Source organism: Corvus hawaiiensis, chromosome 23 (genome assembly GCF_020740725.1).
Source record: "Corvus hawaiiensis isolate bCorHaw1 chromosome 23, bCorHaw1.pri.cur, whole genome shotgun sequence".
NCBI lineage: Eukaryota > Metazoa > Chordata > Aves > Passeriformes > Corvidae > Corvus > Corvus hawaiiensis.
In genome coordinates, this window is record NC_063235.1 from 5,387,936 (window position 1) to 5,415,630 (window position 27,695).

The following is a 27,695-nucleotide window of genomic DNA, read 5'->3' on the forward strand; positions in this document are numbered from 1 at the left end:
GTGGGTGAGTCTGAGGACACTTCAAGGCTGTTGATCTGCTGCTGTTGATGTTTTTTGCAGCCTGACGGGCACCACTGTCCCCGACCTCATCGTCAGCACCCAGCACCAGATGTGGCTCCTGTTCCAGACCGACAGTGTCAGCAACCTGCTGGGCTTCAAAGCCACCTATGAAGGTAATCCAGGCTCCTCTTCCCAATTCCCACGTTTCCAAAGGATCAGGGACGAGCTGAGTGCAGTGATTCGGGAGAAGAAGGAGCTTCTCTAAAGAAATCGAAGCTCTGGAGGTTTTTTTCTCCTTGAGAGGAGCTTTGCTGGTTCCTTTCCCATCCAGGCTGGCTGGGTGGGGACTGTCCCATTGCCTTTTCGTGTTTTCTTGGAAAAGAGTTGGGAATCTCAGCTGACTGCCTGTGGGAAGGGAGGGGACGGGGGAATCGATGGTTCCAGCAGAGCACTGGTGTCAAATGCTTTAAACTGGGACTAGGCTGGAGTGTTTTGAATAAAATAAAAGTTCATCCTGGGGTTTTTTTCAAAGAAACTCACGGAATGCAGCAAGATGCGAGTGCTCCAGTCTGGCCTAAGCTGCTGTGTTTGCTGTTGTCACAGGTGTTGGCAAAAACAGGGAAAATGTGAGGGGAGAAGTGTCCCTGGGAGCTGCTGGAAGTGCCCAGCAGGAACATTCAGCTCTGGATCCTCCAGGCCCCAGATGCACATCAGCCCTCGGTCGTTTTTGAAGGGTTTCCCGTGGCTGTCCCTGCTCCAGGGGGTGCCAGGGCCTGGCCCTGGGGCTGCTGCTGCTGCTGAGGGAGCTCCGGGAGCAAATCCCAGGAGCCTGAGGGACCTGAGCTCCTGGAAGACCCAGCTGGAGCAAATACAGCATGGGCAGGGAGCCTGGGGGGGAACAGGTCCTGATGCTGGGCTTTTTACAGGATTCCAAGATGTTGAGGTGTTTGCACGGAGTCTGGGATATTTTACAGGATTTCAGGGATGCTGGGATAGTCCACAGGGTTTCAGGGATGTTGAGTTATTTACAGGATTGCAGGAATGCTGGATTTGTACAGGATTGCAGGGATACTGGGGTGTTTGCAGGATTTCAGGACTGCTGGGGTACTTACAGGATTGCAGGAATGCTGGGATGTTTGCAGGATTTCAGGGATGCTGAGGTATTTGTAGGATTTCAGGGATGCTGGGATATTTTACAGGACTTCTGGGATACTGAGCTATTTACAGGATTGCTGGGATACTGGGCTTTTCCCAGGATTTCAGGAATACTGGGATATTTTACAGGAATATCCTAACAAGGGAACTGCTCCTGCTCCCTGTGAGCCCCCCAATCCCCCGTTGTCACTCAGGCCTTGGAATCCTGTGGAACTGGAGCTTCCAGGGGCAGATCTGCTCCTCCACTTCGTGCACAGCAGAATCCCAGGAGCACTGAGGCTGGAAAAGCCCCCCAGGGTCACTGAATCCAAGCTGTTCCCAGTCCCCACCTTGTCCCCAGCCCAGGGCACTGAGTGCCACATCCAGGGATTCTTTGGACACCTCCAGGGATGAGGACTCCAAATTTCCCCTTCCAAGGCCTGACCACGCTTTCCATGCAGAAATATTCCCTAAAATCCAACCCAAACTCCCCTGGCCCAGCCTGCGGCCATTCCCTCTCCTCCTGTCCCTGTTCCCTGGGAACAGATCCCAAATCCCATCTGGCTGCCCCCTCCTGTCAGGCAGAGAGTGAAAAATTCCCTCCTGATCCTCCTTTTCTCCAGGCTGAGCCCCTTTCCCAGCTCCCTCAGCCGCTCGAACAACAACTCCTGTAATTCCATGAAATCTTTCCTCATTTCCTGGGTATCATTGCAGTTTTTCCAGCACTTTGGTGACCCTGCTGAACAGATTCGTGCATGGACAAGCAAACCCAGCCCATGCTGGGGGCTGGGCCGCCCTCCCTCAGCTCTGGCCACAAAAATCCCGGAATTTTTGCAAATGCTTGGAGCTGCAGAGCGAGAGGCATCCAAGGGAGAGGGAATTGCCAATTCCCAAATGCATTCTGGAGTTCTGGGCGACTCCTGACAAGTTCCAATATCAGTTTTATGGCCTAATTGTGAGAGGAAAATCGGAGCTGATGGAGCTGTGGAGAGTCAGGACTGAAAATCTGCCTGACGGGAGGGTGGAGTGTGTTGGACATCCATCCATCCCAAAATGGGGAGTTGGAATGAGGGGAATGCAATCCCAGAGGCTGCCACCTCCACCAGGCAATAGATTGATGGGTGCTGCTCCCAGGAGCTGCTGGAAGGCCTTGCTGAGGAGGGGGATGCGCCATTGGATTTTTAATGCTGGGATTTGGGGAGCCCAGCCAGGTCCTTCTGCTTCCTGTGAGGGTAAAAAATAATATCTGCACCAGGGAGGGCATGGAGAGCACCAAGAGTCTGGATTTGGGATTTTCCAAGTGTTCACACAAAGAAGGGATGAGTTTGGAGCAAACACCCAGTGTGTGTAAATCATTGATTGTCACTTCAGCTCTGCCAGGCCGAGGGTCTGGCTCGTTGATGTTCCCCAAAATCACTCCTAAATCTCCGATCCCAACTTTTATCCTCATGAACAGACGTTTTTTCATCCTAATGAACAATGGTTTGGGATTTCCAGTGCTTGGCAGAAGGAATTGGGGTTAAGCTCCACTTTGCTGGAGAATCCTTTCCTTCCTCCCCACTGCTGCAACTTTTGGGAGAGGGCTCCAAGCCTTCCAGGGTCCTGGAGCTTCTCTTCTCCCTCTTTCCCTTTAATCCTGGATGATTTGTTGGGAAAACACCTTCCCCTGGAGCTGATGCCTTCCACATCCATCAGGGTATTCTTGTAGAATTCCCAGCCCCTTGTAACAGCTGGAATAAAAGATTCCTTCAGGTCACGTTTTTCAGAAGTTCCTGAGAAATTTAGGATTGATTAAAGAAGATTCAGACTCCAATAATCTCCTTCTGAGGGATTTTCCCCATCAGTGGACTGAAGTTTCCCAAAAAAAACCCAAACCCCTTATTCCTTCTGCTGATGAACCTGAGTTTATTCCCAGCAATAGCATAAAAGTAAATTAATTTGTAAATTTATAAATTCCCGTGGTAAGAACATTAAAACATGAAAATAATAATAAACCAACAGAACAAAGCCAGATTTTAATTTCATGTTGTATTATTTTACTAGAAAGCGAGAGTTCCAAATTAAAACCAGATTTATGGGCACTCCCACACTGATTTAATTTGGATTTCTGCTGGAATCAGGTTGGAGCTGACTCAGGTGTGTGCCCCAAGCCCCCCTGCTGCAGGCAGGGGATGATTAAAGGCTCTTCATTGTCAGGGGAGTGCTGAGCAAGGCTTTGGCTGTGGAGAGCTCAGCTCCCAGCTGCAATTCAGCCCCACGGTGCTGAAGAGGCTCGGGAGCTCTGCAGGGCCGGAGCTGGAGATTTCCTCTGCTGCTTTTGGTGCTTTTAATCGAGCTGGGCTTTGCTGGGACAGGCTTCCTGCAGCTCTTTTTCCCTTTATTCAGGTGGAAATCCAGCCCTGGGTTTAATTTTTGGGGTTCTGCATCACCTCCCCCCGTGTTGTTGCTGATGGGGCTCTCTCAGGAGGCTGAGGGTTCCCGTCCCTCCTGCTCTGCTTTCCCATTCCGTGTGCTGAGCTTCACACAAACCCCGAGCTCTGAAGTGCTGCTGAGCCACAGAACGGCTTTGAGCTCATGCTGAGCTGAGCTGAGCTCTGCCAGGGCCGTGTTCTGGCGTTTAAGCCTTGCCCAAAGCTTAGGCAGGGTTTGGGGTGGTGCTGATCCTGCCAGAGCCAGGCCCAGCTGCTGCACTTGCTCTGCTCTGGTGGCTTCACCTGGGAGGGAGAAGCAGGAAGGGCTTTTTTCTTTTTTTTCATCCCCTCCTTGTTGTGTTCCCTCTTTAGATCCATTTTTTCCTCATTCAGGGAATCCCAGACTGGTTTGGCTTGGAAGGGACCTTAAAACCCATCTTGTTCCACCCCTTCAGTGGGGTCAGAACCAGAGGATCCTTTGGGTTGGAACGAGCTGATCCCTTTTTGATTCATTCTTGGAATCAAAAACTACAAGGCAACAGAAACTCCCTGGTCCTGATTCCTCCAGATTCCTGCCTGACAGCATTAGCTTTAATTAATTCAGCCACATTAATTAAAACACAGAATCCCGTGTGTGAGGTAAAATACTTTCCTGACTGGGGGTGACACTTGTGGGGTTTCCTCAGGTTTCACAAATGCTTCACCCTATGGCTATCCCTTCCACAAACCAGAGTTCTGCTTGCTGGCAGCTCCCAAAATCCTCATTTCCCCCCAGAACCGAGCCAGGCAGGAGCAGAAATTCCAGTGGAAGCACAGGAGAGGCACAGCCTGGATTTGGGGGAGCCTGCAGGGCGTGTGAGGGAGGCTTTGCTCTCCAGGCCCCAATTTCCCCCACAGCAACCACAGCAAAGAGCACAAAGAGCTGTGCAGAATTCCTGCTGCCACGTTTTCCCTCAGAAAAGGGAGTTGTGTCAAAATTCCCCCTGTATGAATAATATTTGATGGAGGAGCTGTGAAAGATTCGTGTCAACTTGTTTCCTTTCGATAATGTCAAAACACTTGGTTTGGATGTTCTTGTTTAGTTTTGACTTTTATTATTGGAATGTGGAAGTGATTTTGCTTTAAACTTCCATCAGGAGGAATGTTTCAGTCGTACTGAAGTAACACATTTTGATATTTTTTGAATTGCTCCTTTTTTTTTTTTTTTTTCTTTTTTCTTGGTGGAACTTCTGCCCTGCTAAATTATTTCATGGATTTTACTCCCTACGCAGGGAAATGCAGGAACCTGGGGGATTTTTCTCGGGACAGAAAATGGAATTTCTGCATAAATTCCGTTTCCCGACCTCTGTGAGGTGATGAAACCTGCGAGCTGTGGTTGCCTGCTGTTAACAAGGGCAGGGTGGGAACTGGGAGCTCTCATTCCTCATTTCTCTCCCGTTTTTAACCCCCTGATTTGAGCTGGGGTCGTGCAGAGGGACAGGAAAGGGTGAGGAGGGAGGAGACCTCTTGGTGTTGTCTTTATTCTCCCTCAGCAAAGGGTCAGAATGCTCTGATTTCCCTCACTTGGCTGCGTTTTTTCCGAGCTCCTGACGCCCTCAGCACATCCTGGTTTTACAGGAGCCAGGGAGATCCTGCACATTCTCAGTTCCCTTTGGAATTATGGCTCTGGAACTTCGGCTTCTGCCATAGCTGGTGTGGAATTCCTGCAGCTTTCATCCCTCCAGAGCCACCAGCCCGAGCTGAGGGAAGCATTTGGGACTGGCTGGGGGGTTTTGGCCTCTCTGACCTTTCTGGGGAAGCTCCCGTGGGCTTCAGGAGGACAGGGCTGCCACGCTGGGGTCGGGCAGGAATTGTTTGTGTCCGTGTGTGGAGGAGTTTTGGGGCTGCCACGATGGGAATTTTCTGTGTCAGTGCATGGAGGGGTTTTGTTGTTGGCACTGGAAGAGTCCCTGGGTGTGCAGGAGCAGCCTGGGAAGGGCTGATTCTCCTTCTCTCTGGGTACAGGATGGGCTGGGAGGTGAATCCACACCTGCTCCATGCTCTGAGGGATGGCTGGAGCGAGGTGTGTTGGCGTCACAGAGTCATGGAATGGTTTGGATCAGACAGGACCTTAAAGCCCATCCCAGTCCGTGGGCAGGGACACTTCCCACTGTCCCAGGGTGCTCCAGCCTGGCCTGGGACACTCCCAGGGATGGAGAATCCTCACCAAATTCCAGCAACCAGAGGGATCCCAGGACATCCAACAGCTCCTTCCCTGAGCACACTGCGCTGCTGCCCCAGTGACAGCAGCACTGGGGACACTGGGGACACTGGGGACAGCCCCTGCAGCTCACAGAGCCATCACTGGCCCTGGCTAACGCTGGATTTCCAGGCTCCAGGGTGTAGGAAGGGAAGGAATAACAGCCATGGGTGTTTCAGGGCAGCTGAGTGGCAGCAGGGAGTGCTCACAGCCCCCTGGCTCTGATAAATGTTCCAAATCCGCTCCTTCCCATCCCAGCTCCTTGCTATTCCTTGAGTTTTAAAGCTGCATTTTCATTTCCTGATAGGCGCTGTTGGCCTTGTGCAGTTTTGGGGGGAGGAATGCACAGTTCAGTGCAGCTTCAACACCCAAAATACTCTTATTTTCCATCCCTGATATGCAAGTGCAGCTCCTGAACAGTTGGATTTGGAGACTCTGCAGGAAGATCCGTAAACCCTGGCAAAGTGCTTTCACTGAGAGGCAAAAACCACAGCCTATCTCACGAGAAGTTTAATATTAATTTATGTTAAATTATTTTGGGGATGCTTCATTAGCTGCCAGTGAGTTTTCAGCTCAAGATGCAGCAGAAGCTCCGTGCCGTGTGACTTCTGCTCAAAATACACCTGGATCTGGAGTTGCCTGGAGCCAGAATAATAATGAGGGTGCTCGTTGTTATTCCAGCCAAATTGGGACATTAGAGGGAGTCATGCAAATCCCGGCTGCCACGATTTTCCTCTGTAAAGGAAGTGTCATAAAAGAGATTTCCAATTTGGTGCAAGAAATTGGAAGCGGGGAGAAAAGACAGCGAGACTGACAGAGATGATGGGGATAAAAACCAGAGGGTGTGGGAGCAGAGAGGAGCGTGGAGCAGAGAAATAATGTGGGAACACTAAGGAGGGATGAAGGAATGAAGTTTTGGAGCTAATAGTGATCCAGGGCAGGGAATTGGAGGGAGCAGGAGATAACAGGAAATTGTGTCTGGGGTTTATTTGGAGTCGAAATGCACACGGAGAGAGGGATTAGCTCCGTGTCGGGACAAGGCAGGAATGGGAATGGGGTGGGGAGGGAAGGAAAGGGGACAATGCAGCAAATTCCCTCTGTGTCCCGGTGCCAGGGGGCTGAGGGTGGGTCTTGCTCAGCCAGATGTGGTCCCTGGAATTCAGAAGTTCCTGGAGCAGATGCAGAACGGGAGCTGCTTTGGATCCCTGTGTTTTTCATTTGTTCCCTGTATTTTATTTTTTCATTTCAGCTGGGATTGTCACAGAACCCTGGAATGGTTTAGGGTGGAAAGGACCTTAAAGATCATCCAGTTCATGGGCAGGGACAATTCCACTATTCCAGGGTGCTCCAAGCCCCGTCCAGCCTGGCCTTGGACACTTCCAGGGATCCAGGGGCAGCCCCAGCTTCTGTGGGAATTCCTTTCCAGCCCCTCCCCACCTTCACAGAGAACAATTCTTTTCTGATATTTAATCCAAGTCTGCCTTTCCTCATCCTAAAGCCCTTGATTTGAGGCTGGGGGAGCAGTCAGGATGGGTTTTTAGGAGACAGTTCAGGTTGGGGTGCCACAATCTGGTGGGGGCTGCACCAGCTGGGCCTCATCCCCCTTCCCCTCACCGAAATTCCATGTTCTTTCTCCCAGCCCCCTTTTCTTCAGCCAAATTCCATGTTCTTTCTCCCAGCCCCTTCCCCACACCCAAATTCCATGTTCTTTCTCCCAGCCCCCATTGCCACACCCAAATTCCATGTTCTTTCTCCCAGCCCCCTTCCCCACACCCAAATTCCATGTCCTTCTCCCAGCCCCCTTCCCCACACCCAAATTCCATGTTCTTTCTCCCAGCCCCCTTCCCCACACCCAAATTCCATGTTCTTTCTCCCAGCCCCCATTGCCACACCCAAATTTCATGTTCTTTCTCCCAGCCCCCTTCCCCACACCCAAATCCTGTGTTCTCTCTTGCAGAGATCGACCAGGGCAGCTGCGGCGATCCCGGCATCCCGGCCTACGGCCGCAGAGAAGGCTCCACCTTCCGCCACGGGGACACTCTGCACTTCGAGTGCCAGCCCGCCTTCGAGCTGAAGGGCCACAAAAGCATAACCTGCCAAAAGAGCAGCCAGTGGTCTGCTCAGAAACCTGTGTGTGTTTGTAAGTCAGCCAGCAGCTCCAGAGCAGCGCCCTGTGTCCTCTGAGGGGGCCCCGTGGTGGTGGCACCGGTGGCACCCGCCCAGCGGCACCTTCAGCCAGCTCGGGGAGAGGTTTTGGCTCTCCCTGCTCTGCCCTGAGGGAAAATCCATCCTTGGTGGCCGTGGCACAGACAGGACATGGCCAAATCCATGATTGAAACCTGGATTTCTATTTTTTTCCCTCATGATCTGACACTCTCCAGGCTCCCTGCTGCTGCTGGGCCTCAGTTTTGCGTTTGCTGCCTGAGTTCTCAGCAGAGGTGGGATGTTCTGCTCTCCGTGGTGGCTCAGGGTCATCTTTTGGGGTGTAAATGGGAGTTACTGCACAGTCCCCGTGGGGTTTTAGTGCTATCGGTGTCCTTTGGAGATGTGCTGGGCAATTTGCTTTATTGCCCTGACAGGACCTTCCTGCAGGGACAACGCTGAGTTTGGACACTGCCCAAACTCCCAGCAGGAGCTCAGGTTTCCTCAGTTGGTGATAACCTCACTCTTCTTTTTATTTCCTCTCTTCTTTGTTGGCTGTGTTGAAATCTGGGCCTCGGAGCAGGGTCTGTGGTGCAGGGGAGTGAGACTGAGCCTAAAAAAGCCAGGAGAGGAAAATCCAGTTGAGGGAGGGCGGAATGGAGAGGGAGAAAGCAGAAATGTCATTTTTAGAAGTGTTGATTCGCTGGGCAGGTGACAAACTGGGTTAGATTCCAGCAGAAACATGATGTGGCAGGAGCTGATCCACGGAGAGGATGGAGCTGGGAAGGGAAAAACTGGATCCTGCAGAGTCTGGAGGAGCTGGGAGAGAATTGGGGATCATGGAGAAGGGGGGAAATAATTTGAAGTCAGTGCCTTTCTTTCCAAACACTGATTTAAGCTCTGAGAAATGCCTGGGGAAAGGAAGCAATTCCTCAGTGAGTCCTGCCTTTTCCAGCTGCCATCCCTCCCTTCCTGTTCGGTTTTTTCCTCTGGAAGCAAACCAGCTGGAGGTGCTGCTGAGGGAATGGGAGTTTTTCCTGATTATCTGGGAAGTGTTAGGCTGGTTCTGTGCTGGTTTTTTCTTTGAATTTCCCGGAATTTTGGGTGGCTTTGAGCAACTTGGTGCTGTGGTTGAGGCTCGTGCTGAGAGTTTGGAGTGAGAGTAAAACTGTGGTGTCCAGGATGAAGAAACTGGGCCATAGTAGTAGAAAAAGGAGAGTTTTTGGTAAAATAGGATTGTTTTTTGTAGGTAGATTTTGATCAAATCAAGCCCCATCCATGCAAAGCATGGCAGGAATCTTTCAGTTAAAATTATTCCGGTGTGATCTGTTCTCTGTGGCTCTTGGGATATTTATGGATCAACAAAGCAGTGGGAAAAGTACCTCACAGCCCCCTCTAGACCTTCACTCCTGACTTCATTGTGAACGGGAACTGGAGCAGGAGAGGTCACAGGACAAAATGTGTCTGAAATCCGGGTGGGAAATGTTTGGAGCCCGTTAAATGTGAGGTGGGGAAAGGAGGGAGCCTGGTTTGGGTGCTGCTGGTTGGGATTGTGGGAACAGTCCCGTGCTTGGCCATGGGGGTGGGACAGCTGGAGATGGAGCAGGGGCTGGGGAACAGGAGTTTGGGAACAGGGGCTGTGGAGCTGAGGCTGGGGAGCAGGGATTGGGGAACAGGGATTGGGGGACAGGGATTGGGGAGCAGGGGTTTGGGAACAGGGGTTGTGGAGCTGGCATTTGGGGAGCAGGGGTTTGGGAACAGGGGTTGTGGAGCTGGCATTTGGGGAGCAGGGGTTTGGGAGCAGGAATTGTGGAGCTGGGATTTGGGAGCAGGGATAGGGGAACGGGTTGGGGGACAGGGATTGGGGAGCAGGAGTTTGGGAGCAGTGATTTGGGGAGCAGGAGTTGGGGAGGTGGGATCTGGGAACAGGAGCTGGGGAACAGGGATTGGGGAACAGGGATTGGGGGACAGGGATTGGGGAGCAGGAGTTTGGGAACAGGGATTGGGGAGCTGGGATTTGGGAGCAGGGGTTTGGGAACAGGGGTTTGGGGAGCAGGGGTTTGGGAGCAGGGGTTTGGGAACAGGGGTTTGGGAGCTGGGATTTGGGGAGCAGGGGTTTGGGGAGCAGGGGTTTGGGGGCAGGGGTTTGGGGAGCAGGGGTTTGGGAGCTGGGATTTGGGGAGCAGGGGTTTGGGAACAGGGATTGGGGAGCTGGGATTTGGGAGCAGGGGTTTGGGAACAGGGGTTTGGGGAGCAGGGGTTTGGGGAGCAGGGGTTTGGGAGCAGGGGTTTGGGAGCAGGGGTTTGGGAACAGGGGTTTGGGAGCTGGGATTTGGGGAGCAGGGGTTTGGGGAGCAGGGGTTTGGGGGCAGGGGTTTGGGAGCAGGGGTTTGGGAACAGGGGTTTGGGAGCTGGGATTTGGGGAGCAGGGGTTTGGGGAGCAGGGGTTTGGGGGCAGGGGTTTGGGAGCAGGGGTTTGGGAACAGGGGTTTGGGAGCTGGGATTTGGGGAGCAGGGGTTTGGGGAGCAGGGGTTTGGGAACAGGGGTTTGGGAGCTGGGATTTGGGGAGCTGGGATTTGGGAGCAGGGATAGGGGAACGGGTTGGGGGACAGGGATTGGGGAGCAGGAGTTTGGGAGCAGCGATTTGGGGAGCAGGAGTTGGGGAGGTGGGATCTGGGAACAGGAGTTGGGGAACAGGGATTGGGGAACAGGGATTGGGAGCAGGAGTTGGGGAGGTGGGATTTGGGGAGCTGGAGTTGGGGAGGTGGGATTTGGGGAGCTGGAGCTTGGGAGCAGGGATTGGGGAGCTGGGATCTGGGAGCAGGAGTTGGGGAGCAGGCACATTTCTTGGGAAGAGCTCATTCCCTGGGGTTTCTGTGGCAAAGAGCACAAACCATCCCTGTAACCCCTCTGCTGATGCCAAGGGCCCCGAATTCCTGCCTGGCTCTGTGATCCCAGATCTTCCTCCTCCTCCTCCTCCTCTGTGTTGTCACTGTGTCCCTGAGCCGCCCAGGGGGACACTGGGGACTGTGCCAACCCTCTCAGGTGTGGGATTCCTGCTCCCCCACCTCAGCAGGGTGTCCCTGGCCTTTGGGGTGCTCAGGGGGGTTCCCAGCTCCCTCTGGGAATCTGCAGCTCTGAGGGTGGAGGGGCAGCCCCGGGTTGTGGGTGTGCTGAGCTGGGGGTTGTTCTGTGTGATTTGGGGGCGTTTTGGGTGTCTGAGGGTTTGTTCCTCTTAAATGTGGGTGTCTGGGTGTTTGATTCTGTAAAATGTGGGTGTCTGGGTGTCTGTTCCTGTGGGCTTTGGGTGTCTGGGTGTTTGTTCCTATTCAATTTGGGTGTCTGAACGTTTGTTTCTGTTCAATTTGGGTGTTTGGGTGTCTGTTCCTGTGGGATTTGAGTGTCTGGGTGTCTGTTCCTGTGCAATGTGGCTGTCTGGGTGTTTGTTTCTGTACAAGTTAGGTGTCTGGGTGTCTGTTCCTGTGGGATTTGAGTGTCTGAATGTTTGTTTCTGTATAATTCAGGTGTCTGGGTGTCTGTCCCTGTCCCCTGTGCCTGTCTGGGTGTTTATCCCTGCACAGCTTGGGTGTCTGGGTGTTTGTTCCTGTGCAATTTGTGTCTGGGTGTCTGTTCCTGTTCAATTTGGATGTTGGAGTGTCTGTTCCCATACCCTGTGTGTGGGGGTGTTTATTTCTGTTCAGTGTGGGTGGCTGGGTGGCTGTTCCTGGCAGTGTCTGGCTGTGGGTGATGGCTGAACAACTTCTCCCTGCTCTCCACCATCCTGCACCGCTCGAATCAGCTCCGTAGTCCTGTTGTTGTCGTTAAAAATGGCATTTCCAGGGTTCAGGAATGTGGTGTCTGTCACAGGCCAGGGCAGCTCCGCACCCAGGACACCCCAGAACTCGATTTTGTCCAGAGTTTGTTCCCTTTTCTCAGCAAAATGGGCTCAGGAGGGGCCATTGGAGAAATATCCCTGAAGGAAAAACCCTTGTGCTCCCTCACAGAAATGTTGTGCTCTGATGCTGGGGACTCTGAGGGATGGAATATTCCAGCTGAAGCTCCCTGTGGCTCAGGAGATGATTCAGTTTATAAATGGAGAACCAGCCCCATACTTCCAGCTCTGGAGCTGCTCTCACTGTGCTGACACCGAGGATGGAGGATGTGGTGGGGGAGAGGGACATTCCAGGGCTGCCAAACCTCCCAATCCAGGCTGGGAATTGCTGTTCAAACATCCTCGTGTGGAGTAGGGAAGAAACCCCTCATTATCTGATTTTGTTTGCTGTGGGAGGCCCCCAAAATTCGCTTCACGAGGTTTATTTGACAGAAAGAGCAGGGCCCTGCTGCTCCTGGGGGGGTTCTGCAGTGAGAGAGTCTTACAAGGATCTCTGTTCTTGCCTTCCCTGCTCCTCCTGCCTTTCCCTGTGCTTCCCAAGTTTCCATCCTGCAGTTTTCTCTCAATGCTTGACTCGGGCAGTGCCGTCCTTTGTCCTTTTCCGTGGGGATGACTGTGGCAGTGGGAGTGACAATAAATGCCATTTGTCACCGCCTCGGGCAGCAAGGGCAGCGTTGCTGCCTTGGTTTGGCTGCCCTCTGCCAGTTCTGGGAGAATCATTCCAGGGAATGCCGGAATTTCTGGTGCAGGTTCAGTTTGTTGGGATCAGACTTGGAAAATCCAGGTTTTCTGGACCCGTCTCGTGTTTGACAGGGAATTCAATGGTGGGGGAATAAAAAGAAGGGGATTTGTGCATCCAAAAAAACCTTGGGTGAGGGAGGTTCTGCACTGACCCCGGCAGGGCTGGGTTGGTTGGCATCGCTCGGCAGAGATTTGGGATTAATGGGGTCATTCCTGGGAATGTGTGAATGGATTGGGAACAAACATGTTCATTTCTGGGAATGTTTGGGTTTGGGATAAATCTGTTCGTTCCTGGGAATATTTGATTGGATTGGGAACAAATGTGGTCATTCCTGGGTCTGTTTGAATGGATTGGGGGTAAACGTGTTCATTCCTGGGAATGTGTGAATGGATTGGGAACAAATACGTTCGTTTCTGGGAATGTTTGGGTTTGGGATAGACTGGGAATGTTTGAATGAATTGGGGATAAATCTGTTCATTCCTGGGAATATTTGAATGAATTGGGGAAAAAACATGGTCATTCCTGGGAATGTGTGAGTGGATTTGGGACAAATTTGTTTGTTCCTGGGTCTGTTTAACTGGGCTGGGGATAAACGTGTTCATTCCTGGGAATGTTTGAATGGATTTGGGATAAACGTGTTCATGGATTGGGGATAAACGTGTTCATTGCTAGGAATGTTTTAAAGGATTTGAGATAAACATGTTCACTGCTGGGAATGTTTGAATGGATTGGGATAAATGTGTTCATTCCTGGGAATGTTTGAATGGGTTTGGGAACAAACCTGTTCATTCCTGGGAATGTTTAAATGGACTGGGGATAAATCTGTTCGCTCCCAGGGATGTTTGGACGGGTTGGATGAACGTTTTCAGTCCTGGCTCTGTTTGAGTGGATTGGGATAAGAGTGAGCGTGGTCATTCCTGGGAATGTTGCAGTGGAGGGGCCACACTCGCAGCCGTGCTCTCTCAGGATAGTTCTGGCCTCCTCCAGACTCCTGAGCTGATCCTCACTCCAGGGATTCTGGTCCTGCTGTAGGATCTCAGCCCTTCCCAGTGCTTTTCCCGTTGTTGTGCTGTTGCACCTCTGTATTCTCACCCTGCTCACGCACAGCATTCCCCTGGGCAGAGCAGAGGGCGTTGCCCAGAGCATTTCCTGTTGGAATTCTGTTCCATGGGCTCTTTCCTTCCCTGGCTTTGGAGCAGATTTGCTCTTTTTCTCTCTCATTCCCTGAGAACCTCCACCCCAGCCCATTTCTCCTCACTGTTCCTTCCCAGCCTTTTCCAATCTTATTTTCATTAAAAAAATCTCATTTCTCCTTAGTGATAATTGCTCCTTTTTAAAAAAATTTTTCATCCTGTTAATCCCATATTAGACCTGCTGAACAGCCCGAGCTCCTCCTTGGAAGGACTGCAAACCTTCTGTGTGCTCCAATCCATGGGAAGCCTGGGAATGCAGAGTTCAGGGGATGTTTTCTCAGCCATACAGTGAATAAACCAGCACCATTTATACCACTGACAAGCTTTTCATTTGGCTCTAAATGATGAATATCAATTTGCTCATTATTTTCCCCTCCTTCCTCTTCTTTTTCCCCCTCTTCCTTTCAGACTCTTCCTTTTAACTCCTCTTTGTGCCGTGCCGAAGGAACAGTTTAGATTCACTTCCAGAATGTTTCTCCCTCCTGCTGGAAATGTTTTCCTTCTCCAGCTGGCTCTGGACTGTGGATGCCGCTGCTTCCACTGGATTTGGGGAGAAGTTGAGGGATTCTATGAGTTTTTATTCCCAGACTGTTTTGCCAGGTGGGGGTTTTTTATTTTTGATGATGTTTTTATGAAGCTCCCTGGTCCCATTTTCCTGCTGTCATGGCAGACACACACTCCAGTTATTCCTGCCAAAAAAAAAACCACCACAGGGAAGTGGTGGCTGCCCCAGAGTGTCCCCCCTGCCCCTGGTGGAGCACCCATCACATCCCAGCACCAGCAGCTGGATCCCTTCCAGGCTGGGATGGGCCCTGCAGCTGTTGGGATTCCTTGAGGTCCCATCCCCACCTTCTCCCTGCCCTTGATCCGAGGGGTTTGGAGCAGCAAATCCCTGGGGAATGCTCCTCATGGCCCCAAGCAGAGATGCAGCCTGTCCTGGCAGGGAGGGAAGCGAATGAGCTGCAGCAGGATTACCCCGATGCTGCATCCTGAGGGATTTGTAGCTGTTGTTCACAGCCTGATTCCTCGCTGGCAGCCGTGCCAGGCCCTTCCCTGCCTCGCTTCCAGCAGGGCCCTTCAGCCCCCAGCCCTCGTCCTGCAGCTCTGCCCCAGCAGAGGGTGAGCCTGCAGTGTTTTCTCAGTGCTGGGCCGGGCAGGAATCACTGCAGCAGCTTCCCAGTGCCAGGGAATTGCCTTGGAATTGTCCTCCATGAGCTCCTCAGCCTGGGTTTTTTTGGTTGGTTTTTTTTTTGGTGTAACCTACATGAAAATTTTCTGTTTCCTTCCTGTGACTGTTCGAGGGCTCTTCCCTGGGAGATGTCCCAAATCAGCTGCACATCTTTCCAACCTGTCACTCCAGCTGGGAACTTCCCATGGTGTCCATATCCAAGGAAATCTGGCGTCCACCTGCGTCCAACCAGAGCCCATTTGCTCCTCGGTGTCACTTTGCCAGCGAGTTCTTACTCACCATTGTAAAGCCAGGAGAAAAATCCTCCCCCTGAGAGCTGCTGCTCCGGGACTTCTCGGGGTTTATCAGGAATTTTGGGGTGCAGTGGCCAGGCCAGAGTGTGGGGTTTGGGGTGTGACCCCACAGATGTGACCAGCTCTGTTGTCCTCATCGGGGCAGCTCCTCCTGGCTGTGCCCACTCCGGGGTGCTCCCAGCTGCAATCCCAGGAGGATGCAGCTCCCTGCAGTTGTCTCCATGCTGTCATTTCCTGACTGGACCCGTGGATCTGCTCCCCTGAGGGGATTTTGCTCCAGATGGGCTGTCCTGTCCCTGTTTCCCTGTTTCCCTGTTTCCCTGTTTCCCTGTTTCCCTGTTTCCCTGTTTCCCCATTTCCCCGTTTCCCCGTTTCCCCGTTTCCCCGTTTCCCTGTTTCCCTGTTTCCCTGTTCCTAACAGGAATTGCTCAGCAGGGCGGGTTCCGTGGGTTCCTCCTCTTCACACACATCTGAAATGACTCTGGCTTTATCCAGGGGGTTTTGTCTGTCCCCTCCCTGTGTCCCAAAATGGGAATGTGGGGTGTGGTGTTGCCATCATCCATCTGGTCTGTGGAGAACTTCCCGTGTTATTCCTGCCTTATTTAACCTTTCTCTCATGGGGTGGGCGTCTGAGGAAGCTGCAGTGGGACGTTCCCACTTCCAGGGTGGAGTTTGATGTGGTAGAGTTTGGGGTTTAGGGTCTTTCTGCTGCTCCCCACGAGCAGAGCTTGAGGAGTGACCCAACCTGGCCACGCTCAGGGGAGCAGCTGCCCTCACCCCACACGTTTTGGGGTGCCCAAGGGGGTCAGGACTTGCTCCTCGTGCACTTGTGGGGTTGGGAATGTGTGGGGACATTCCCATCCCAGCCTGCGGAGCCGGATTCAGCACTTGGCAGAGGAGGGAGGAGCTGCCCAACCCCCCAGAGGTGCAGAGGAGCACCACGAGGTTTTTTTTGGACCAAAAAAAGCAGCCATAAACTTCCAACTTCTTGTGACCACTGCAAAAATTCCCGAGGGAGACTGCTGAGAGAGGAAGAGTTCTGTTGGCATCGGTGGGAGCACGGGAGAGGATCTCGGTGCAGAGCCTTGGAGCACGGCCCAGGAGCAGATGGCTGCAGGATCCCCGGCAGGAGCCAGCCCAGCCCTGTCCCAGTGTGGATCAGCAGCTCCCAAAAACTTTTAAAAAGCTCCAGCTTGTTCCCAGACCCAATCCCTGCTCCTGCCGGAGTGGGTGGCAGTGAAACCTGCCCTTCCCTGCGCGTCTGTTTTAAATTCAGTGATGTTTTCCTCAAGATTTGCTTCCCAAACCCTGCCTGGATTTCATTCTTCTCCTCACACCTGCAGTGCCACCCCCGGACTGAGCTGAGTTTTGTTGCTCCGAAACAACAAAACCCTCCCAGTTAATTTTGCTCCAGACTCCTTCCCTCGCCTCCCACTTGCCCTGTGGTGCCGGAGAGTTTTCAGGAGGAAGAGGCACCATGAGATGCAGATTTTTTCTTTTTTCCCCCCTTGGAACAGCAGATCCAGAAAGAGGAGAACACAAAATGTGAAGCACTTTGCTGCCCAGCTGGAGCAGGGCCCTGAGCTTCCAGCACTGGCAGCTCTTCCCAGGAATGCTGGGCATTAACCAGGCTCCTGCTGAGCTCCTGCGTTTCCAGTCCATCACCAAGTTCTGCCTGGAGGAGGGATCTTGGGAGAAAAGCAAATGCAAGGCAGAAAATGCACTCCTGTCTCCCAGCTCTCTCCCAAGAGGTCACAGTCTGTGGGAGCAGGATCTAAAAACTGAGAGAAAAATCAGGATTTTTTGATCATTTCCATGGAAACTGCAATTATTCCAGTGATTCCCTGCTTGGTTTTTGGCTCCTGACCCCGGTGCCTTTCCTGCTCCCACAGTGTGACCTCTCCAGGATCAGGCCTGGATTCTCCTGCAGGATGAGCAGGGATGGAATGTCTGGAGCCAGGTACAGGAGAAGAGAGATGGTGGGTGAGGAGGTGAGATGGTCTTGGGAAGGCAGAATAAAAGAGGAAAAACAGTGAGAGAAAGAGAAGAGAAGAGAGAAGAGAAAAGAGAAGAGAAAAGAGAAGAGAAAAGAGAAGAGAGAGGAGAGGAGAGAGGAGAGGAGAGAAGAGAAGAGAGAGGAGAGGAGAGTAGAGAAGAGAGTAGAGAAGAGAGAAGAGAAGAGAGAAGAGAAGAGAGAAGAGAAAAGAGAAGAGAAGAGAAGAGAAAAGAGAAGAGAAGAGAAGAATGCAGGAACTGCTCCTGCTGAAGGTGCTGCTGGAGAACTCCTGGCTGATCCGTGCTCACATCCATGTCCCACTCCTGAGGGAAGAACCAAGGAGCTGCTCCTCCGCTGTTCCAGTGCTCTCAATCAAGGCAGGATCCTGCTGTGATGAATAAATCCCTGTGCTGCTTCATTACTGACGTGCTCTCGCTGCTTTGTGTCTGCTGGGATGGATTCTGTGTTTAATGAAGGGATTTTCCTCATTGCCTTTGCAGTACTCGATCAGCAGTAATGATTATTGACACAGGTAACGATTATTGGCAAATACAGCCATTATTGACAAGGACCAGCCTTGCAAACGGGCCCCTGTGCTGTGCACGTCATGAAATGGCCTCTCCTGGCATTTAAGAACGAAGATAATAAATATTAATTGCAGCCAGGGATGCTCCCAGCCCGCTGATGCTGATGGACGGGCTGCAGGCAGCAGGGCTGGCCTCTGTCATGTTGGGAGTGACTCCTGCTCCTCAGGGCTCTTTGGGATGCTCCAGCAGCCCCAGACAGGTGGAGCTGGGCTGCTTCCCACCTTTCCTGCTGCCATCATCTTCCTCCTGACAGCCTGTCCCTGGCTGTGACACGTTGTTGAACAGCTCCTGATTTATCCCAGTGTCCAGCTCCAGGGAGGCTGACGTGGATCCAGAGCCAGAGCTGAAATCTCCTCTCACAGTGAAGAAAAAGCTCCTTCCACGGTGAAGAAAAAGGTCCTCTGCTTCAAAAGAAGAAGAAAATCATCTCACAGGCCCCATGGTCTTGTTCATAAACCTTCTGGCTTCCTAGGCTGGATGTTCCCCTCTGGAATGTGATTCCAGCTCCCCTCTCCAACAAGGAGAGCTTTTTCCTGGCCACACCTTGGGGCAGTGGCCTTGGTCCTCCAGCTCCAACTTGCCTTTCTCCTCACTGATCCTACGGAAAATCAGAATCCTCATTTACTTCCCTGCAGTGGAGACTCTTGGAGAGGTTTTTTTTATCAGCTCCTCTTTAATCTGTCACTTTGTTTTATCTGGCAAAGGTTAATTTTATATTCTTCCCTCGCTCTGCTCCTCTCCCCTTTGTCAGCAAGTCCTTTGTTGTTTTATTTTCTGAACTAGAGACTGCACCTCTCTCTTGCTGGGCTGCTGGAGGTCCTGGCTGAATGCTAATTTCCCCCCTTGGATTTAAAAATTTATAGGAGACACTTCATCCCTGCTGCTGAGACATTTCCCTGGGTGTGAATGCATTTATTTCTAATTTTTCCCAGGCAGATTACACCGTGCTTATGCTGACAGAATTATTTGACAGCATCCCCTGGTGTTGCAGCGTCTGGTAGAGAGAGAGCCCAAAAATCCCGAGCATGTTTTGCAGTTTGTTTGCTCTTTAATCTGCTCTCGCCGTGGCTGAGAGCAGGGAATGGATTGTGCAGCTCCGTGGCCTTGAGAACGTCACGGGAACGTCCGAATTCTTTGATCCAAACCCATTAAGTGGTGAGGGGAGACAGAGGGAAAATAACAGAGGGAGGCAGAGCAGTGATCCAGATAATTGTCCCAATGCCAACCCCAAGCCAGGCTCATCCTCTGTGCCAGGAATTAGGGAGATGGATGTTCCCAATAATGGCTTTTACCAAGGGTGGTGATGGGGAAAAAGGATGAGCAAAGCAGCCATACATAAAATATCCCGAACTTTGGGCAGGTAGCACTTCAAAGGCAGCCTTGCCTTCCCAAATTAATGGGCCTTGGCAGCTGCAGCCCGGGATGGATGGAGCCCCTGGAGAGCTGGAGGGTTTTTCATGCACACTCTTCCCCTCAGCTTCGTTTTAAGCCTGGTTTTAATTATTTCCGTGGGAATGGCAGCCTGGTTGGGTGCCTGGTTTTGGGAATGTGCTGGCCCAGCAGAAGTCGGTGATTTATTTGTGCTGGGAAGAGGAGCTTCCCCTCTGCCAGGGCTCCTCTGGTTTATCCCAACCCCCGGCGCTTGGGAAGGTTCTTGGGCTGTTCCAGGGAGCATCCTGCATTTCCCAGTGCTCAGCCAGGTGTAAACGACTTCCCAAGGGCACAAACAAAGGCAAATTAACTCACAGCTCCTTCTCCAAGGACTCCATTTGTTGCTGTATCCCGCAGATACTCCCTGTGGGACGGGCATGGAAGGAGTTTGGGGAATGCAGTGGGTGAATCTGGAGAGGAAAATGAACTCGGTAGATGGAAAGGGCAGCTTGGAAGGGCAGATTTTATTTTTAAGCAAGCCCCGAGGAGTCTGCAGCTCCCTGGGACGGATGTGTCACCTGTGGGTGACAGAGCTGAGCCTGGACAGCAGCAGGGGAGGCTGGAGCAGTGCCCGGAGTGACTGAGCTGGTTCCTTGCTCCAGGTGCTGTGGGATGTGCTGGGCCACGGCCACAGCAAAAAATGTTGAGGCAAAACCTGACTTGTTTCACGCTGGTTTTATTTGCACCAGCTCAAGTCACCCACTGGATTCTTGGGAGGCTTTCCTGAGGGATGCACGGGAGAATTCACCTGGAAAATGCCAAATCCCACCAGAGAGACATTTTCCTCCTGCTGTTAAAGAAACCTGGAAGGGGCTGGAAAGTGGGAAAACCACCCAAAGTCCTGAAGGATGGGTGTTTTTCTTATTCCAATAATAAAGGATTCTGGTTTAGTGGTGACCTCAAGATTCTGATTTAGTGGTGACCACAAGATTCTGGTTTAGTGGTGACCTCAAGATTCTGGTTTAGTGGTGACCACAAGATTCTGGTTTAGTGGTGACCAAAAGCTTCCCTGCTGCTCCTGTCAGGGAGGGAATTAAAGAACAGGGAATGGAAGATCCGGGGTGGTGTTTTCCCATCATGGTTTTGGATCCACGGGCAGTGTCTGGTATTTAAATGATGACAAGTTTGACAGTGGGCTCTGGCAGCCTGGGAGTCGCTGCTTCCCCCTGCCAATAAACCACTGAGCCCTCGCAGGAGCGTGTGGGAGCGTCGCAGCTCGGGGTGGGGATGAGGGCAGGGATGGCTGTGGGATGTGCCGTGGGACTGACAGCCCTTTCCCCTTGCAGTTTCCTGCTTCTTCAACTTCACCAGCCCGTCGGGGATCGTGCTGTCCCCGAACTACCCCGAGGAGTACGGGAGCAGCCTGCACTGCGTGTGGCTCATCATCGCCAACCCCGAGAGCAGGATCCACCTGGCCTTCAATGACTTTGATGTGGAGCCCCAGTTCGACTTCCTGGCCGTCAAGGACGGCGGCACCGCCGAGTCCCCGGTGCTGGGCACCTTCTCAGGCAGCCAGATCCCCTCCTCGCTGACCAGCAGCGGCCACGTGGCCAGGCTGGAGTTCCAGACTGACCACTCCATGGAGAAGAGAGGTTTCAACATCACCTTCACCAGTGAGTGCTCCACCCTTCCTTCTGCCTGGGCTTTAAACTCCAGATCCGTGCTGGAGACTGCAGGGATGGGTCTCGCCAAAGCTCTTGGAATGCCGGGGTGAACGTGAAAATTGGGGATTAATTCAGGTTTGGAGTTGGGTGAGGGAGCATTGGTGGCAAGTTTAGAGCTGGTGGCACAGATTCTTTGTGGTTATGGAAGTGTTGTCCACAAAAAAAACCAGTTTGGTTCTGGATTATCTGTCCATGGCAGCCAGGATTTGGGTTCTTCCATCAGCTTCTTCCATCAGGAGAGGGATTTTGGAAAAGAGCGTAGTGATGGGATGAGGGGAATGACCTGAAGCTGATAAGGTTGGATATTGGGATGGAATTGTTCCCTGTGAAGGTGGAGAGGCCCTGGAATGGATTTCCCAGAGCACCTGTGGCTGCCCCTGGATCCCTGGCAGTGTCCAAGGCCAGGCTGGACGGGGCTGGGAGCACCCTGGGATAGTGGGAGTGTCCCTGCCCTGACAGGGGGTGGGATAGGATGGGATTTAATGTCCCTCCCAACCCAAACCATTCCATGATTTTATGATTTTTGGGCTTTCTGCTCTCCACCTCGGAGCCTCCTTTCTGCTCAGGGAGCTGAGGTGATGCCCTGGGGGCAGCTCAGGAGGAGTTGTTGGATCTGGGATGGTTCCTGTGTCCCTCAGTCAGTGCCACCCTCATTTGCTGACAGCCAGAGATGCAAAACTTTGTAGAAAAAGGCAAAAGTTGCCCTGCCTTGTGTTAGAAAGCCTTGAAATTTCCAGAGATGGATTTGGCTCCACCTAAATCCACTCCTCAAATCCCCAGAGAATGCCTCAGTAATTTCACCCTCATATTGTGCTGTAATTTTCCAAAGAGCTTTATTAAACCCCTTCAGCAGAACCAAGCAGTGGCTTTGTTAGGCCAGCCTTTGGTGGCACTGATGAATTAATGGCCTTGCCAGCCCTGACTGCAGGGCCTTTATTTAAAGAGAAAAAAAGATAAAAAATGAGAGGCCCTAAGGAAGCCTTTGGCAAACTGCAGCCAGGCTGAGGGGCTTTGGGTGAGGGGGTGCCACAAACCCAGGGGTGAGGGTGACACCTCAGGAGCGCTGCTGGTGCCTCTCCCGTACTCCTGCAGGGAGCTGGGGCTGGCCCTTGCGTGGGGATGTTTTTCAGGCAGGTTTTTCAGTGCTGGGAATGACTCAGGAATGAGTGAATTGGTTCTGACTTTCCCAGACACCTCGAGGCCCTTCCCTTGGGGTCGGGGAAGGGAGAGGAGGAGGCAGCGCTGCTGCCAGGGACAGGTACCAGGGCACAGGGCACAGCCCCAGCCTCCTTTCCCCTCCAGCCCTGTGGATCATGGGATGTTGTGAGGGCAGAGATGCTCTGGGAGCAACCCAGAGCTCCCAGGCTCTGCTCAGGTGCATTAAAGACACTGAAACCTCCCGTGTGGGATTAATCTGGAGCCTTTAATCCTTAACAGGCTGCTCCTCTCCAAGGCCCTTCCCATCGTGAGGAGATGTAGGGCATAATTATGCACTTAATGAGGAATTAACACCTCATTTCCAAATGTTTGGCTGGTGTAGCTTTAACTGCTGGAGAGGGCTTTAACCAGAGCTGGGTGTCTCTGCAATCCCACAAGGACTTGGTGGCACCTGCAGAGGTGGTTCCTGTGTGTCCCTTGGTTTATCCCAGCAGGGCTGTGCATGGAGCTGAAAGGGAATAGGTTTAGGTGGGATTTTAGGAAGGAATTGTTCCTTCTGAGGGTGGGGAGGGGCTGGGATGGAATTCCCGGAGAAGCTGTGGCTGCCCCTGGATCCCTGGCAGTGCCCAAGGCCAGGCTGGAGCAGCCTGGGACAGTGGAAGGTGTCCCTGCCATGGCAGGGGTGGCACTGGGTGATCTTTAAGGTCCCTTCCATCCCAGGCCAGTGGGGGGCTCTGTGATGTGGCAGCCAGAGAACGAGCTGAGAGGACTTTTTAACCTTGGTGCCCTAAATCTTCCCATTTTTCCTGTCAGTGGTTCCCTTATGTTCCCTCCAGGCCGAAATTTTTAGGGTTTTTAAAAAATCTCTCCCTATGTGGAATATTTTTATATATGAATGTGTTCCTATATGTGGAAGGTTGCTGAGAAGGTAACTCAGTTTTCCAGGACCTTTCCTGGTGCTGTTCCTGCTGTCTCCAACAGCTTTAACCTCCCCCTTCCTCTCCTGTTGCGCCTGAGGCAGAGACTGGGAAGGGGAAGATCTCAGTTTGGGGTGCAACACCCTCATTTTGGGGGTGGGATGGGGCAAACAAGATCCTGATTGTCCTCTTTTCCTCTTCTCTTTCCTCTTTTCCTCTTCTCTTTTGTCCTTTCCTCCTCTCCTCCTCCTCTCCCAGCATTCCGGCACAACGAGTGCCCGGATCCCGGCGTGCCGGTGAACGGGAAGCGCTTTGGGGACAGCCTCCAGCTGGGCAGCTCCGTGTCCTTCCTGTGTGACGAGGGCTTCATCCGCACCCACGGCGCCGAGACGGTCACCTGCGTGCTGCAGGAGGGCAACGTGGTGTGGAACAACGCCGTGCTGCGCTGTGAAGGTGCTCCCGATCCTCCTGCCGGCTGGGCGGGGAATCCTGGGCTGCTTCGGGGTGGGAGGGACATTAAAGATCCCATTCCAGCCCCTCCCATGGGCAGGGATCCTCCCACTGTGCCAAGCTGCTCCAAGACCCAGTGTCCAGCCTGGCCTTGGGCACTGCCAGGGATCCAGGGGCAGCCCCAGCTGCTCTGGGCACCCTGTGCCAGGGCCTGCCCACCCTCACAGCCAGGAATTCCTTCCCAATATCCCCAAATCTCCCCTTTCCCAGTTCACAGCCATTCCCTGGGTCCTGTCCCTCCAGCCCTTGTCTCCAGTCTCTCTCCAGCTCTCCTGGAGCCCCTTTAGGCCCTGGAAGGGGCTCTGAGCTCTCCCTGGAGCTTCTCTTCTCCAGGTGAACATTCCGAGCTTGCAGGGAGAGGGATCCTTCCCTTCTCCAGGTGAACATTCCCATTTTGCAGGGAGAGAGATTCCCTGGGGAATTTTGCAGCCTTTTGGGATCTGGGACCGTGTTTCTGGCTCACTCTCACATTCCAGTGTCCAGCCAGCACCTTCCAGGATTTTCCATGGCTCTGGAAGGCGCTGTCTGCACAGAGGAGTTTGCTGGGGAGGAAGGTTCAGTGCAAACGTTCCTGAGCTCCGTTTATTTTCCAGTTTTTTGGTGTGGAATGAGCGCTGGGCAGAGTTTTTATTGTATTTATTTGATGATTTTAGGATCAGTTCTCGTTCCAACAGGTGTTTTTCTAATAACAGTAATAATGAAAGGTTCTGGTTTGGTGATGACTCAAAGCTTCCCTGCTGCTCCTGTCAGGGAGGGAATGAAACAACAGGGAGTGGAAGATCCAGGGTGATGTTTTCCCTTCCTGCTTTTTGATCCGTGTGAAATAGCTGATATTTATATGATGGCAGAAGTTCTGTCAATGGGCCCTGGCAGCTGAGAAGCAGAAATTCTGCATTCCCATCCCCTGCCCACAACAGCCAGCCCTGCCATGGGGGGAGCTGGGCTGAATTAAAGGCTTTAATTCAGATTTCAAAGCTTTTTTAGGACTTTCAAGCCTCTCCTCTGGAAAAGAGAAGTGAGGAAGGAGCTCATTAGGACTGGAAATCTTCCTGTGCCCTGTGTTCTTAGGGAAGTGATGCCCTGCTCTGGTGTTTGCAGCAATTTGAATAACAAGTACTGAGCTCTGGAGAAACAGCCCTGGAATATTGAGAAAGGGTTCCAGTAATTGGTCTTGCATTGCTGGAGCAGCAGGAATTGCACCATCCTGGCCGTTGTCTTTGGGATTGGAGGAAGGAATCAATTGTCCTCGACAGCTTTTATAGAATAAAAAGCTGGACTTCTCCTATTTTTACATAATTTTGCTCCTGACAAAACGTGGGTTTCATTCAGGGCTCCCGTTCCTTTCAAACACGAGCCTTTAAATTTACATATTTTCAACAATGGAAGGGAAGCATGCATTCAATAATCCACTTTTAATCAACTCCTGCATTTGATAACCTTCTGCCTTCTCCTCCTGATCACTCTGGCGATTTCTTTGACTCACCCTTCAGTCTGGACATTTTAATTGCCCTTTTTAAACAAGGAGAAAAGCCCAGAGATCTAAAGTCCTGCTCAGCACTTGAAAAAATTAATGGGAACGAAGGAGACGGGGGAAAAAAGGCTGGAAATCCTGACAGGAGATGATGCAGCTTTGGGGCAGAAAGGGAAAATAATTGGTTTGGAGCCAGCTGAGACCAAATGACTTTGATCTGCCACCCTTCAGAGCAGCAGGGGAGCTTTGGGGCTGGGGCTGACGCATTTTATGGCACCTCCAGGGTGGCACTGGGGCACGGTGACATTGGGGCTGGCGCTGGGTCGCTCCTTGGAGAACAAAACCTGGCAGTTCCTGAGGGCTGTGGGGGTTTCTGTGCCTCTGGGCCCTCAGACCCAGAAAACGCAATAAAGCACCTGCAGCTCCTGCTGGTGGCACGAGGGACCACGGCGTGGAATGAATGCCCTGCTCTGGTGCCGTCCCTGGTGGCAGCAAAGCCATGACTCAATTAGCGGGGCTGGGAGAGGTTTTCTGGCACCTGAAATGCCCAGCGACCTTGCAGTTTCCTCTGCTTTTCCATGCAGTCATGATGATTACCCCATCCCCTCCGAGGCAGGGCCCGAGGCCAGCCCTGCCGGCTCCCACGGGGGCAGTGTCTGCATTTGCAGCTGAAAAGGCAATTTCCAAGCAGTCAATGTTGGTTTTTCATCTGGCTCTGGTGGTTTTTAACTCGTGGCAGGACTGAAATGCACGGGAGGCGTTTCATGGGTGGGGACATCTCACGGTGCTGCAGCTCAATTTCACCCCAATTTCAAGCGACATGTGGCACTCAAGGACGTGGGTTAGTGATGGCCTCGGCTGCATCGGGCTGGATGAGCCTGAAGGTCTTTTCCAGCTTGGATCATTGTGTGATTTGTGTCCTTTTTGTGTCCCCAGCGCCCTGTGGGGGCCACCTGACGTCGCCCAGCGGAACCATCCTGTCCCCAGGCTGGCCTGGCTTCTACAAGGACTCGCTGAGCTGTGCCTGGGTCATCGAGGCCCAGCCAGGCTACCCCATCAAGATCACCTTTGACAGGTGCTCACCTTTGACAGCCCCACATCCCCTGGGTTTGGCTGTCGCCTTTTCCTCACCCTGGAAATGGAACTCGAGATCGTTTTAGTGAGGAGGTCACAGGAGAGCAGCTCTCCCTTTGGAGGCCTCCAGGGGCACTTCTGGAGAAGCTCCACCAAAGCCCACTCACACGGGGGGTGCATACGGTTTTATAAATTAGCATAAATTAGCATAATTGACACAAAAACACCGATTAGGAGCACAAGTGGTGCTGCAATGTTTTTTTTCTCGGGTCAAGCCCCTTCCAAGTCTTTTCTTCCTCGGATGGGGTTGTACTTTGTGGATGAAAATGTGTTGGAAGAGCTGTTTGTCTTTGGTAGCCAGGAGAACTAAGATAGAGTGCAGACCCTCGGAACATGTTTTGGTTTTTTGCTTAGGGAAAGGGCGTGGAAAAGAACAGGGAAAACTGGAATGGGTTGCAGGGCTCCAAATGTCTGTGTAAAGAACACAGAGAATACATGAAAGAAAAAAAGAGACAAAATTCCAAACAGCATCAGGGTGTTTGTGGCGATTCCAAGGTGCAGCCAGGAGAAGGAATGAGCTGCTCCACGTCGTGTCCGGCTCTGGGGTTCTCCCCTCCCCTTTTTTATTTACGAGCTCCTGGCAGGGCTTTAAAACTCACTCAGCACTGGGGAAGGAACAGTGGGAATGGTGCTTTTCCCCCCTTCCTGTCCTGAGGAATTCCCACTCATTTTCAGGGCTGTTTCAGACGCCTTTCTGGGGGCTGAGCTCTCACATGTTCCTGGTGGGGAGCAGAGCAGCGAGGATCCGCTCCAGCCTTGGGAATGCTGAGTTTTTTGGCTTTCTCTGGATTTCCTGGCCCTGGGGCTGGCTGTGTGGGAGGGGTTGTTCAGGGGGCACGAAGTTGCTTCCAGCCTGGTGGGGGTCAGCCTGGTGAAGAGGTGAAGCATCACAAGGGAACCCCAAAGGTGTGAGAGGTGCCCTCAGCGAGGTGCTCAGGCAGCAGAAAGGAGCCAGCCCTGACCCCGTGGTGGCTCCAGGGCTGAAATGAGGAGAAGGGAGCAGTGCTGGTGTTTCACAGCTCCCTCGTGTCCCTCCCAGGTTCAAGACAGAGGTGAACTACGACACCCTGGAGGTGCGGGACGGCCGCTCCTACTCGTCGCCCCTGATCGGGGTCTACGATGGCACCCAGGTGCCCCAGTTCCTGATCAGCACCAGCAACCACCTCTACCTCCTGTTCACCACGGACAAGAGCCACTCTGACATCGGCTTCCAGATCCGATACGAAAGTAAGGGCCCGTTGTTCGTGGAATTCCCTGGCATTCCGGCCTCTCTGGCAGTGCCACGGCCTCAATCCGTGCCCCTTGGGTCTCTTTTTCCCCGTGGCAGGCAGCTCTCACTGCTCAAGGACTGGGGAGTGGGAAGTTGCTGCCAGTGGATTTTTCTGCTTTTCCTGGGATCCCAGACTGGTTTGGGTTGGAAGGGAACTTAAAACCCATGGGCAGGGACACCTTCCCCTATCCCAGGGTGCTCCAAGCCCCAATATCCAGCCTGGCCTTGGGCACTGCCACGGATCCAGCAGCCACAGCTGCTCTGGGAATGCCATCCCAGCCCCTCCCCACCCTCACAGGGAAGGATTTCATCCCAATATCC

The 27,695-nt window shown here is 52.6% G+C and overlaps 1 protein-coding gene across 1 annotated transcript in view; it reads left to right on the plus strand.

Moving 5' to 3' along the window:
- CSMD2 (CUB and Sushi multiple domains 2) overlaps positions 1–27,695 on the plus strand; it is a 350,279-nt gene that overhangs the window by 196,220 nt on the left and 126,364 nt on the right. Inside the window, 6 exon segments of the mRNA XM_048326964.1 lie at positions 61–173; positions 7,742–7,924; positions 20,537–20,863; positions 23,248–23,442; positions 25,907–26,045; positions 27,144–27,331. Coding sequence (XP_048182921.1) covers positions 61–173; positions 7,742–7,924; positions 20,537–20,863; positions 23,248–23,442; positions 25,907–26,045; positions 27,144–27,331 — 1,145 coding nt within the window.